The sequence below is a fragment of the Chrysemys picta genome, chromosome 20 (assembly GCF_011386835.1).
Source record: "Chrysemys picta bellii isolate R12L10 chromosome 20, ASM1138683v2, whole genome shotgun sequence".
Taxonomy (NCBI): domain Eukaryota; kingdom Metazoa; phylum Chordata; order Testudines; family Emydidae; genus Chrysemys; species Chrysemys picta.
Genome location: NC_088810.1, coordinates 1,703,171 through 1,716,375, shown reverse-complemented (window position 1 = coordinate 1,716,375; position 13,205 = coordinate 1,703,171). Strand labels below are relative to the sequence as shown.

General features: G+C 62.7%; 1 protein-coding gene across 1 annotated transcript; it reads left to right on the top strand.

The window, feature by feature from the left end:
* Positions 1–3,479: 3,479 nt before the first annotated feature.
* LOC101939336 (C5a anaphylatoxin chemotactic receptor 1-like) lies at positions 3,480–11,565 on the top strand. The gene is made up of 2 exons (XM_005312306.4): positions 3,480–3,609; positions 9,206–11,565. The coding sequence occupies exons 1-2, from the start codon at positions 3,574–3,576 to the stop codon at positions 10,211–10,213; spliced, it is 1,044 nt and encodes a 347-aa protein (XP_005312363.3). The 5' UTR covers positions 3,480–3,573; the 3' UTR covers positions 10,214–11,565.
* Positions 11,566–13,205: the final 1,640 nt, after the last annotated feature.

Sequence of the window (13,205 nt, the reverse complement as noted above, 5' to 3'; positions counted from 1 at the left end):
AAGTCCTTCAACACTTCCTAGGCTGGTATGGTCCCTTGGGATCATCCCCTAATAAAGCCCCAATGCAGCTCAAATCAGGGCCCAAATCCAGCCGAGAGGAAGGACTGGGGCAGCCTGGGACCCGGCACACCTGGGTTCCAACCCCCGCTATGCAGTCCCTCGGGCAGTTTCCCCACCACCAATTTGGGGATAACAGCCCCACGGGGGGCAGGGAGGGTGACTAGGATCAATGTGTTAAAAACTGCGAGGTCCCCAGAGGCCACGGTGATGGGCAGACCAGGACTCTAGCCACTTCCCCGAAACATCAAGGAGGGCTGACGGCAAAGCCAGGCACGGGGGGCAATCTCCCTCGCGTTCGGGCCCCTAGAGAGCGTCTCCATCACCCCACCTGGCCCCGGTTTGCCCCACCGGCGCACCGCGAGATGCAATTGGCAGCACCACACACGTCAGCCCCGCCGGCTCCGAGCGGGCAGGTCATACCCGGCGCCCTGATGCCCCAGCAAACACCTCAGAAAGGAAGCCATAGCTATCAGCGTGATCAGCTTCACCGGCTCTACAGCTCGGTATCTGTCGATCATCGTGAGCGACTGAGAAACCTCCCGCCTCGCAGAGTATCAGAGGCCGCTTCTCCGGAGCAGCCTTGAGGTTTCTGCTCTGATCGAGGCACGAGAGATAAGAACTGACAGACAGATTTCAGGCCCCCGCCTCCAGGGAACTTTCTGCACCTGAGTCTGTTCTAGGCCAGGGCAGGGGGCTTCATCCTGCGCCTAGAGCACTGGCTCCCCTCACACCCCAGCTCTGTCGGTGCCCCACAATCCTAACCCGCAGGCCCCTGCTAGCCGAGCCCTGGGCTCCCCCTCTACATTCAGATTTAAAGTCTATCGGGCCAGATCCCCAATTGATGTAAATTCAGTGCTGTTACAGCCGATTGATCCCAGCTGGGGGGCTGGCCCCACTGACTCCAGTGGAACTCCGGACGATTGACATCTTCATTAATGATCTGGAGGATGGCGTGGACTGCACCCTCAGCAAGTTTGCAGATGACACTAAACTGGGAGGAGATACACTGGAGGGTAGGGATAGGGTCCAGAGCAGGGCCGGTGCTACCATTTAGGCAAACTAGGTGGTTGCCTAGGGCGCCAAGATTTGGGGGTGCCAAAAAGCGGTGCCCCCAATTTTTTTTTTTACATCGTTCCTACGCCCCCTCCCCAAGCGCGCGGGGTCGCCGCGCCACTTCTCCCGCCTCCCAGGCTTGCAGCGCCAATCAGCTGTTTGGTTGGGCACCTTAGGGCTGGCGGCGGGGGGCACAAGGTGGAAGTTTCGCCTAGAGTGTGAAACTTCCTTGCACCGGCCCTGGTCCAGAGGGACCTAGACAAATTAGAGGTTTGGGCCAAAAGAAACCTGATGAGGTTCAACAAGGACACGTGCAGAGTCCTGCACTTAGGACGGAAGAATCCCGTTCACTGTTACAGAGTAGGAACCGAGTGGCTAGGCAGCAGTTCTGCAGAAAAGGACCTAGGGGTTACAGTGGACGAGAAGCAGGATATGAGTCAGCAGTGTGTCATTGTTGCCAAGAAGGCTAATGGCATATTGGGCTGCATTAGTAGGAGCATTGCCAGCAGATCGAGGGACGTGATCATTCCCCTCTATTTGACATTGGTGAGGCCTCATCTGTAGCACTGTGTCCAGTTTTGGGCCCCACACTACAAGAAGGATGTGGACAAATTGGAAAGAGTCCAGCGGAGGGCAACGAAAATGATTAAGGGGCTGGAGCACATGATTTATGAGGAGAGGCCAAGGGAACTGGGAGGAATCTCCATCCTTAGAGGTTTTAAGGCCTGGCTTGACAAAGCCCTGGCTGGGATGATTTTGTTGGTGTTGGTCCTGCTTTGAGCAGGGGGTTGGACTAGAAACCTCCTCAGGTCTCTTCCAACCCTAAGCTTCTACGATTCTAGGATCCCAGCTGGAGGTCTGGCCCCATTAACTCCAATGGAGCTAAGGCCGATTGACCCCAGCTGGGGTCTGGCCCCCGATTCTGTTCCCCATCAGTGTTTGCCCTTGACGGGCCCCCAGCCCTCGATTTTGGGGTGGAGGTGTAAGCTCCTGGATGCCCTCCAGTAGAGGTGGACTCCTGAAAAACAGGAAACACGGTGTTGAAATCAAAACCCCAGCTCGAGACGCATGAGAACACGGTCAGATAATTATCTTGCTGCACAAGAACAAAATGCGGCGGAGGCTGCTAAGACCTGGCCTCTCTGCAGCACCTGAAGGGTTAATGCCCTGCTAGCAGCTCAAAGGCCGATGCCCATCCCGGCAGCCTTAGGCCAGGAGAATCATTGTTACCACGGCTGGTGTAGTTGGCAGCCGCAGGTGGGATCCCTGTGTTGGCGCCGGAGTGGGGCTCAGGCCTGGCTTTGTGGATAAGAAAGGGCTGATGGGAAATTTAGCTAGACAAGCAATGTGATCTAGTGAGTAAGGACATAGGGCTGGGAGCCAGAACTCCTGGGTTCTCTCCCCACCTCTACCACCAACCTATTGTGTGACCTTGGCCAAGTCTCTTCCCCCCTTGCTGCCTCGGTTTCCCCTTCCAGCCTTTGCCTATTGAGACTGGGCGCTCTCTGGGCAGGGACTGTCTCTGCAGCGCCTGGCACAACAGGGCCCTGAGCTCAGACCAGATCTCTAGGTGGCACCTTACTGTGAAATATACACAGTGAGCTGCTTGCACAGATGGGGAAACCGAGGCGGGGGGATGGCAGTAACATGGCCGGTTTCTCACAGGGAGTCTGCGGCAGAGCCGGGAACAGAACCCAGGAGTCCTGAATCCCAGGTGCCTCAGCCACAAGCCCCCGGCGCTACGCGGCGCCAGAAGAGACACAACGACGCAGCATCAATTAAGACGCTTCGTCAAGGGAAATCTAGGCCAAGGCCACAAGGCGCTGCCAGGCCCAGCCATGGCCGTCAGGAGGCACTTGTGTTGCAGTTGGGCCCCTGCTCAGGATCGGGGCCCCACTGCGCCAGGCGCTGCACAGATGCATTGCAGGAGACCATCCCTGCCCCCAAACCAGCGGCACCAGTATAGCCATTATCCCCTATGAGGAGCTAAAGGAGTAGCTCCATTTGCTGGCAGCGCTAGTGTAGCTGTTATCCGCCCTGTGCACCAGCCCCTAGAGGCGCATGCTGCTCTCCTTTTCCCCCAGCATCCTGGTTCCTCGTCCGTCAGAGACCTCTACACCTGCGGAGGACGTAGGAGACCCAGGAGATCCAGCCCCCCAGGTGCCCATCACCCCTACCCCCACCCAGCCCCCTTCAGGAGACACCAGCCTGGGACTGCCTATGCTGAGCCCTCCCCCCATCCTCCGCACCTGAGCTCTCCCGCTACCAGCCCTGCCTTGCTCTGCTCTCCCGGGGCGGGGACCACACTCCCCCCCAGAAGGGGCGCATCTAATCGCTTCCTGCCAGTGGCCCGGCGTTACTCAACTTCCTACCTTCTGCACAGCCTGCACAGACCCAGGACTGCAGACAGCGCTGAGAGGAACAAGCTCTGGTCTACCTCCAACCACAGCTCCCGGGCCCATGGCGTCCCCCTTCCCCACCAGGAGCTGGGGGCAGGTAAGTCCAAGCCTTGATTTGACAGATTGCAGGAGCCGGCCATGCAGCAGGGACAGCCGTCTACCAGCACCAGAGATGGGGATAGCCCACGTCTCCATCCCTCCCGGCAGCCCAGACAGAGAGAACCCAGAGACCAGCCCCACTGTCCAGCCAAAGAATGGAACCCAGAGTCCCACTCCCCTCCCAGAACCAGGGGGAGAACCCAGGAGTCCCTCACCCTCTAACCACTAGCCCCCACTCTCCTCCCAGTGCTGGGGATAGAACCCAGGAGTCCTGGCTCCCAGCCCTCCCCCTCTAACCACTAGACCCCACTCCCCTCCCAGTGCTGGGGATAGAACCCAGGAGTCCTGGCTCCCAGCCCCCCTGCTCTAAGCCACTAGACCCCACTCCCCTCCCAGTGCTGGGGAGAGAACCCAGGAGTCCTGGCTCCCAGCCCCCCTGCTCTAAGCCACTAGACCCCACTCCCCTCCCAGAGCCAGGGAGAGAACCCAGGAGTCCTGAGTCCCGGCCCCACCTTTTCTAACACTGGAGTGGGGGTGTGCATAGGGGGCAGCAGCCAGGACTCCTGGGTCCCTCTCAGCAGGCTGCTGCCCCAGCACTGGGCACGCCCAGAGGAGTCAGGCCCCAAAGCCAGCCTGTGGGTCAGGTGAAGCACGAGGGCATTGGAGCGTACCTGTAACCAGGGACTCCTCCTTAAGTGGGCGGGGGTCTCCAGTGGGGTCCTGTGGGGATCAGGTCGTGCCCTGCGCTAGTTACCGGGAACATCAAACCCTTCCAGCTAATGTCAGCAGAGGGCCCAGAAATCAGGAAATCCCGAGGGGGCTGGGGCAGGGACCCAGAGTGCACGGGCAAACGCCAGGCGTTTTAACACGTCCGCAAGTCCCCGCCCGCGGCGAGGAACCACAACCCTCAGCCGGGGGCTCTCCCCTGGGGGGTGGCGACTCCGGAACAGATCTGGGACGATGGCGGAGAATCGGCTGGACTGGGGCTAACGCCGTCCTGGGATCTCGAGGAGCAGGGAAGGGATTTTCCCTCTGGAGCTGACCCGGGGGTGACGCTGCCGAGCCCTGGGTCTGGCCCTGGGGCACAGAGTCAGTCGGGGAGGGGTCAGAGCAGAGCCCCGAGGACGATTCAAGGGTTCAAAGCCCTGTCGCCGAGCGAGCGATACCAGAAGCTCCAGCTCTTGAGCTGAGCCCAGGACACGCTCCGGGGCGCCGTGATCCCCGTCCGTCCGTCCGTCCCTACGCAGAGAGCAGAGAGTTGATCGGGGCTGGTCGGTTTTTACTGGGGTGGGACCATTAATCATTGGGACCATGCACCAGGGCCATGGGGGATCCTCCATCCCCGGCAGATTTTCAGTTCAGACTGGGGGGTTTCCTAAAAGAACAGCTCCAGAGATGGTTTGTGGGGCAGCCTCTGGCCTGGGCTATCGGGGGGTCAGGCTAGACGGCCACAGGGGTCCCTGCTGGCCGGGGATCTCGGAATGACTGAAATCAGGCAAATACCCGCAGGGCAGCTAGAGACCAGCCCAATTGGCTCAGGGGGTGAATGGACCAAGATACTGTATAACGGGGTATGGCGGAAGAGCCAGGACTCCTGGGTTCTCTCCCCCGCTCCGGGAGGGGAGTGGGGGCTGGTGGTTAGAGCAGGGGGGGCCGAGAGCCAGGACTCCTGGGTTCTCTCCCCGGCTCTGTCTCTGACTCTCCATGTGACCTCCAGAAAGTCCTTTCACCTCAGTTTCCTCCAGCACAAGTCGGGGTCGATGCTACTGAAGCTGGGGGGGAGGAAGAGTTGGGAGACCCCCCGTAGCCGTGGCTCAGGAGGGGCTGCGTGGCTCTCCAAAGGACAGAGCCGTGTAGCACAAACCCGGGGTTAGTGTGCCCCCGCTCCCCAGGGGACTGGCTCGGTGTGCCGCAGGAACAGAGATCTGCTGAGACAAGAGGTCCCGGGGCTGTCTGGGGGGGCGGAATAGCAGGGGCTGCGGGTCGGGAGTGAGTGGCACCCACACAGCTGGGGGAGGAGGGGGCTGGGATAGGAGGGGCTGCGTGTCGGGAGTTGGGGGCACTGGCAGAGGTGGGGAGGATAGGAGGGGCTGCAGGTCGGGAGTGGGGGGCACTGGCAGAGGTGGGGGGATAGGAGGGGCTGCAGGTCAGGAGTGGGGGGCACTGGCAGAGGTGGGGGGATAGGAGGAGCTGCAGGTCGGGAGGGGGGGCACTGGCAGAGGTGGGGGGATAGGAGGGGCTGCAGGTCGGGAGTGGGGGGCACTGGCAGAGGTGGGGGGATAGGAGGGGCTGCAGGTCGGGAGTGGGGGGCACTGGCAGAGGTGGGGGGATAGGAGGGGCTGCAGGTCGGGAGGGGGGGCACTGGCAGAGGTGGGGGGATAGGAGGGGCTGCAGGTCGGGAGTGGGGGGCACTGGCAGAGGTGGGGGGATAGGAGGGGCTGCAGGTCGGGAGTGGGGGGCACTGGCAGAGGTGGGGGGATAGGAGGGGCTGCAGGTCGGGAATGGGGGGCACTGGCAGAGGTGAGGGGATAGGAGGGGCTGCAGGTCGGGAGTGGGGGGCACTGGCAGAGGTGGGGGGATAGGAGGGGCTGCAGGTCGGGAGTGGGGGGCACTGGCAGAGGTGGGGGGATAGGAGGGGCTGCAGGTCGGGAGTGGGGGGGGGACTGGCAGAGGTGGGGGGGATAGGAGGAGCTGCAGGTCGGGAGTGGGGGGGCACTGGCAGAGGTGGGGGGATAGGAGGAGCTGCAGGTCGGGAGTGGGGGGCACTGGCAGAGGTGGGGGGATAGGAGGGGCTGCAGGTCGGGAATGGGGGGCACTGGCAGAGGTGAGGGGATAGGAGGGGCTGCAGGTCGGGAGTGGGGGGCACTGGCAGAGGTGGGGGGATAGGAGGAGCTGCAGGTCGGGAGTGGGGGGCACTGGCAGAGGTGGGGGGATAGGAGGGGCTGCAGGTCGGGAATGGGGGGCACTGGCAGAGGTGGGGGGATAGGAGGGGCTGCAGGTCGGGAGTGGGGGGCACTGGCAGAGGTGGGGGGATAGGAGGGGCTGCAGGTCGGGAGTGGGGGGCACTGGCAGAGGTGGGGGGATAGAAGGGGCTGCAGGTCGGGAGTGGGGGGCACTGGCAGAGGTGGGGGGATAGGAGGGGCTGCAGGTCGGGAGTGGGGGGCACTGGCAGAGGTGGGGGGATAGAAGGGGCTGCAGGTCGGGAGTGGGGGGCACTGGCAGAGGTGGGGGGATAGAAGGGGCTGCAGGTCGGGAGTGGGGGGCACTGGCAGAGGTGGGGGGATAGGAGGGGCTGCAGGTCGGGAGTGGGGGCACTGGCAGAGGTGGGGGGATAGAAGGGGCTGCAGGTCGGGAGTGGGGGGCACTGGCAGAGGTGGGGGGATAGGAGGGGCTGCAGGTCGGGAGTGGGGGGCACTGGCAGAGGTGGGGGGGATAGGAGGGGCTGCAGGTCGGGAATGGGGGGCACTGGCAGAGGTGAGGGGATAGGAGGGGCTGCAGGTCGGGAGTGGGGGGCACTGGCAGAGGTGGGGGGGATAGGAGGGGCTTTAGGTCGGGAGTGGGAGGCACTGGCAGAGGTGGGGGGATAGGAGGGGTTGCAGGTCGGGAGTGGGGGGCACTGGCAGAGGTGGGGGGGATAGGAGGGGCTGCAGGTCAGGAGTAGGGGGCACTGGCAGAGGTGGGGGGATAGGAGGGGTTGCAGGTCGGGAGTGGGGGGCACTGGCAGAGGTGGGGGGATAGGAGGGGTTGCAGGTCGGGAGTGGGGGGCACTGGCAGAGGTGGGGGGATAGGAGGGGCTGCAGGTCGGGAGTGGGAGGCACTGGCAGAGGTGGGGGGATAGGAGGGGCTGCAGGTCAGGAGTGGGGGGCACTGGCAGAGGTGGGGGGATAGGAGGGGTTGCAGGTCGGGAGTGGGGGGCACTGGCAGAGGTGGGGGGATAGAAGGGGCTGCAGGTCGGGAGTGGGGGGCACTGGCAGAGGTGAGGGGATAGGAGGGGATGCAGGTCGGGAGTGGGGGCACTGGCAGAGGTGAGGGGATAGGAGGGGCTGCAGGTCGGGAGTGGGGGCACTGGCAGAGGTGGGGGGATAGGAGGGGTTGCGTATCAGTAGTAGTGTTGCCAACTTTCTGACTGCACAAAACAGAACACACTAGTCCTGTCCCCTGCCCCTCCCCTTCCCCGAGGCCCCACCCCCACACACTCCATTCCCCCCTCCCTCCATCACTTGCTCTCCCCCACCCTCCCGCACTTTCACTGGGCTGGGGCAGGGGGTTGTGCTGCGGGCTCCAGCTGGGGCTGTGGGCTCTAGGGGGGGCCGGGGATGAGGGGTTTGAGGTTCGGGAGGGGACTCTGGACTGGGGCAGAGGGAGGGGGTGCAGGGTGCGGGCCAGGGCTCAGGGCTGGGGTTGGGGTGTGGGAAGGTATGCGGGAGGGAATGGGGGCCCCAGGAGGGAGTTAGGGTGCGGGAGGGGGCTCAGGGCTGGGGTGGGGTGTGGGAAAGGATGCGAGAGGGAATGTGGGCCCCAGGAGGGAGTTAGGGTGCGGGAGGGGGCTCAGGGCTGGGGGTGGCGTGTGGGGACGGGATGCTGGTTTCAGGAGGGAGTTAGGGTGCGGGAGGGGGCTCAGAGCTGGGGGTGGGTGTGTGGGGGGTGCAGGTTGCAGGAGGGAGTTAGGGTGCGGGAGGGGGCTCAGGGCTGGGGATGGCGTGTGGGGAGGGGGTACAGGTTTCAGGAGGGAGTTAGGGTGCCGGAGGGGGCTCAGGGCTGGGGGTGGCATGTGTGGGGGGTGCAGGTTTCAGGAGGGAATTAGGGTGAAGGAGGGGGCTCAGGGCTGGGGGTGGCATGTGTGGGGGGTGCAGGTTTCAGGAGGGAATTAGGGTGCAGGAGGCAGCTCAGGGCTGTGGGGCGGAGGGGTTCAGGTTGCAGGAGGGAGTTAGGGTGCAGGAGGGGGCTCAGGGCTGGGGGTGGCATGTGTGGGGGGTGCAGGTTTCAGGAGGGAATTAGGGTGCAGGAGGCAGCTCAGGGCTGTGGGGCGGAGGGGTTCAGGTTGCAGGAGGGAGTTAGGGTGCAGGATGGGGTTCCCACCTGGGGCAGGAGTTTGGGGTGTGGGATCCGACCGGGCAGCACTTACCTCAGGCAGCGCAGCTAGGCTAAGCCAGGCTCCCTGCCTGCCCCGGCTCCGCGCTGCTCCGGGAAGAGGCCGCCATGTCCGGCTCCTAGGCGCAGGGGCGGCCAGGCGGCTCTGTGCGGTGTGCACTGCCCACTCCCACAGGCACCTCCCCCGCAGCTCCCGTTGGACGTGGTTCCTGCAGGCACTGCCTCCGCAGATCCCACTGGCTGCGTTTCCTGCAGGCACCACCCCCGCAGATCCCATTGGCCACAGTTCCCGGCCAATGGGAGCTGCAGAGCCGGCGTTCGGGGCAGGGGCAGTGTGCAGAGCCTCTCTGGCAGCCCCTGCGCCGAGGAGCCGGATATGGAGATCACTTCCGGGAGCTGTGCAGCACTGGGGCAGGCAGGGAGAAAACCGGACGCCTGGCAGTCCTAGTTGGGAGTGAGGGGCACCGGCCGGGCCACGTGCTAAAGCGGTCATTTCTCCTCAGCTTTCCAGCAACGCCACCTCACCCGTGGCCAACAACAGCACCACGCCCACCTCCAACGTCCTCGCCCATATCTCGGTGGCCATCTTCGTGGTCTCCTTCCTGCTGGGCATGGTGGGCAACGGGCTGGTGATCTGGGTCACCTGCTTCCGCATGCGCCGGACGGTCAACTCGATCTGGTTCCTGAGCCTGGCGCTGGCCGACCTGCTCTACTCCCTGCTGCTGCCTTTCTACGCCGCCAAGACCGCCGCGAGCAATCAGTGGGCCTTCGGCAACTTCCTCTGCAAAGCCGTCGGTGCCCTCCTCTTCCTCAGCATGTTCGCCAGCGTCTTCCAGCTGACGCTCATCTCGGTCGATCGCAGCCTACTGGTGGCCCGGCCCGTCTGGGCCCAGCGGTTCCGCACGCCGCGCTTGGCCTGGTGGGCGGCCGCCGTGGCGTGGCTGCTGGCCGGGGCTTTCTCGGCCCCCTACCTGGTCTTCCTTCAGGTGACCTGCCGGGGCAAGCGCTGCTTCTGCGTCAACAATTTCGGGGACGAGGTGACGAGGATGGCGCGGCAGCAGGCCCTGATCGTGGTGCGGTTCGTGGCCGGCTTCCTGGCACCGCTGCTGGTCATCACGGCCTGCCACGTGGTCGTGATGCTGCGGGCCGGGCACCGAGGCCGCCGGCCCAACCGTACGGCCAAGGTGGTAGCTGCCGTGGTGTTGAGTTTCTTCTTCTGCTGGCTGCCCTACCACGTCTTCAACTTCCTGCACAGGTCGCCGAGCAATCGTGCAGCCTTCAAGGTGGGCTCCTCCCTGGCCTTCAGCCTCACCTGCCTGGGCTGCTTCCTCAACCCCCTGCTCTACGCCTTCCTGGGCCGCCGCTTCCAGGAGGGGCTGCGGGGCAGCAGCCGCGCCCGCTGGCTGGAGGCCGCCATGGCCGAAGACTCGATGGGCTCCAGCAGCGGGCGCCGGAGCAACCGCTCGCTGGGCTCCACCACCTCCTCCGAGCTGCGGATGATGCAGCCGTGACGGGGCAGGGGGAAGGGGCCAGGGCCCCATGAGGGGTGGGGGGCAGCTGTGGGATGGCACCGAGCAGGGCATGCTGGGAGCCCAAAGCCGCACCAGATCAGTGCATCCTGGGAGCCCAGGGCCGTGCTGGAGCAGTGCATCCTGGGAGCCCATGGGACATGGCGGAGCAATGCATGCTGGGATCCCATGGGCCACACTGGAGCAGTGCATGCTGGGACCCCAGAGTCTCGCCAGAACAGTGCATGCTGGGAGCCCATGAACCATGCCAGAGCAGTGCATGCTGGGAGCTTATGGGTCACACTGCAGAGGAGCATGCTGGGAACTCTTGCCCTCATTGGCCACACCGGAGCAATAACAGGCCACGCCCCTTCCCCATGCTGCAGGAACTCAGTGATACTCACTGGCTGCCACCCCACAGGGTGGGCGGGGCTGTTACATGGCTGTGGCCATGGTAGTTGCCATGGATACCACCACCTGGCCACCATTTTGGGGCCTGATTTTCAGACCGGGGTGGAGTGATTCCTAAAACCAGGCTCTTTTTATACAGAAGGCTCAGATCTACTTTTGTTACATTGACCACCCCATTGGTTGCCGTATCCTTCCACCAATTAATGTAGTCCGTCCAAAAAAAAAAAAAAAAGAATTCTGGGAATCCAGCCCACTTTACACAGGAGCCGGCTCTACTTTCAAAGGACAGCTACCGAGTATCCTTCCACCACAAAAGTAGTCCTTCAAAACTGGACCCTTTTTATACAGGAACCGGATCTACTTTCAATAGATACTGATTGTGTGTCCTTCTGCCAAAAAAATAGTCCCTCAAAAAAATAATAGCTGAAAACCAGGCCCTTTTCGAACAGAAGCCCTGTGACGTTCCTCCATTACTTGTGTGTGTCCTTCCGCCAAACAACAAAAGGTAAAATAGCCCCTTAAAAAATCTGAAAATCAAGCTCCATCATATTCGGGTACCGGGACTACTTCCTTTGTCATCTTCTTGCACTCTGTTTTGTGGCCTTCCACCACAACTATAGTCCCTGAAACGCACATGGGAAAGTTGTGCCCTTTAAATACAAGGGCTGGGCCTTATTACGCCCCCTTCTGTCTTCTTCCACTCAAAAGAAGTAGTCCAGTCCACCAAACAAGTAGAGATCATCGCCTTATCTCCTTTGTATCCTATCCCCGGCAGATGAACGCCAGCAAAAATAGTCCCTCCAATAAGCATCCTGAAAGTCATGCTCTATGTTACAGGCCAGAACTTCCCCGCCCTCTCCCTGAGCTTTGTATCCTTCCGCCGTCTCGGCAATAGCCTCTCCCAAAAAAGGCGAATAAAGCTGCCAAAGTGGCTTGGGTTTCTATGAATGACCAAAGGCGGCGGGTGTGACTTTAGCACTGGGGGGGCGGCACCTGGATGGAACAGCCAGTGGGGTAGAGCTCTGCAAGCCCCACCCCTGGGCGGAGTCCTGCCACTTAGTGGGCGGGGCTTGGAAAGCTCCTCCCATGGGTGGCACCATGTCTTCTAGTGGGCGGGGCTGTGGCTCTGGCGCTCCCAGTGGCCATCTGGGGTGTTTGTTACAGAGAAAAGAACAGGTGAGACTCATCCACCGTCACATGGTGAATCAGAGAGATAGCTGGGGATAGAACCCAGGAGTCCTGGCTGCCAGCCCCCCCGCTCTAACCACCATACCCTATTCCCCTCCCAGAGCTAGGGAGAGAACCCAGAAGTCCTGGCTCCCAGCCCCCCTGCTCTAACACTAGACCTCACTCCCCTCTCAGAGCTGGGGATAGAACCCAGGAGTCCTGGCTCCCAGCCCCTCCGCTCTAACCACCATACCCTATTCCCCTCCCAGAGCTGGGGAGAGAACCCAGAAGTCCTGGCTCCCAGCCCCCCTGCTCTAACACTAGATCCCACTCCCCTCCCAGAGCTGGGAATAGAACCCAGGAGTCCTGGCTGCCAGCCCGCCACTCTGACCCACCAACCCTACTCCCCTCCCAGAGTTGGCAACGCTAGCAAGGGGTCTCTCTCCCTGGGCACAGCGGATGGGCTGGGCTCCGGTTTCAGATCTGGAAAGTGGAAGCCGAGGTCCCTGCTCTGGGGCCAGGGGAGTTTTTCACCAGAAGATGAAGCAACCCGGCTTCCCCTTTCCAGATCTGAAAAAAAAAAATAGTGGGTGTTCGGCACCCACCGGCAGCCCCACAGATCAGCTCCTCCCCCTCACTCCCAGCACCTCCCACCCACTGTGGCTTGGGAGAAGGGGTGGAGTACGGGTGGGAAGAGGTGGGGGTGTGGGGGAAGGGGTGCAGTGGGGGCAGGGCGAGGCGCAGAGAGGGGTGGGAAGAGGTGGGGAGTGGGTGGGGGAAGAGGTAGAGTAGTAGCAGGGCCTGGGGCAGAGGAGGGGTGGGAAGAGGTGGGGTGGAGGGGTGGGGGAAGGGGTGCAGTGGGGGGCGGGACCTGGGATGTAGCGGGAGTCGAGCACGCCCCGGGAACTGAGGCATAGGAGACACCCCAGCCAAGACCAGCCCCGCGCCCTAAGGCCTTGCCATGCCAAGGGGAGCAGTGCATGCTGGGAATGCTCCTCACCCCCCTTATCCACGCTGCAGCAGTGCATTCTGGGAATCCTCCCCCTCCCCAGTTGGTCACATCTGGCTCCTAAGTGAGCCCTGCCCTGTGTCTCCACCTTCTCTGCCCGGACACCTGGGTTCTCTGCTGCCAGCCCTGCCCTGACCCCACAGCTCCTGCCCTGATGCCCCCCGCCAGCCCCCATGCTGGCAGCAACAGGCAGTGACCCCCCCACACCCTCAGTTCTCCTTTTTGGTGCATCCTCACACATTCTGCTCTGGCCGGGGGCCAAATCCAGGGGGCGGGTGACACTCTGGCGGCTGCTGGGTTCCTGGAAAATAAGCTCAGAGCCAGAGACAAGCAGACGGGGCTGGCGGGCGCTGCCTCCCCAGATAACGGGCCAGGCGGCCACGCCACCCTGGGCCCCACACAGCCCAT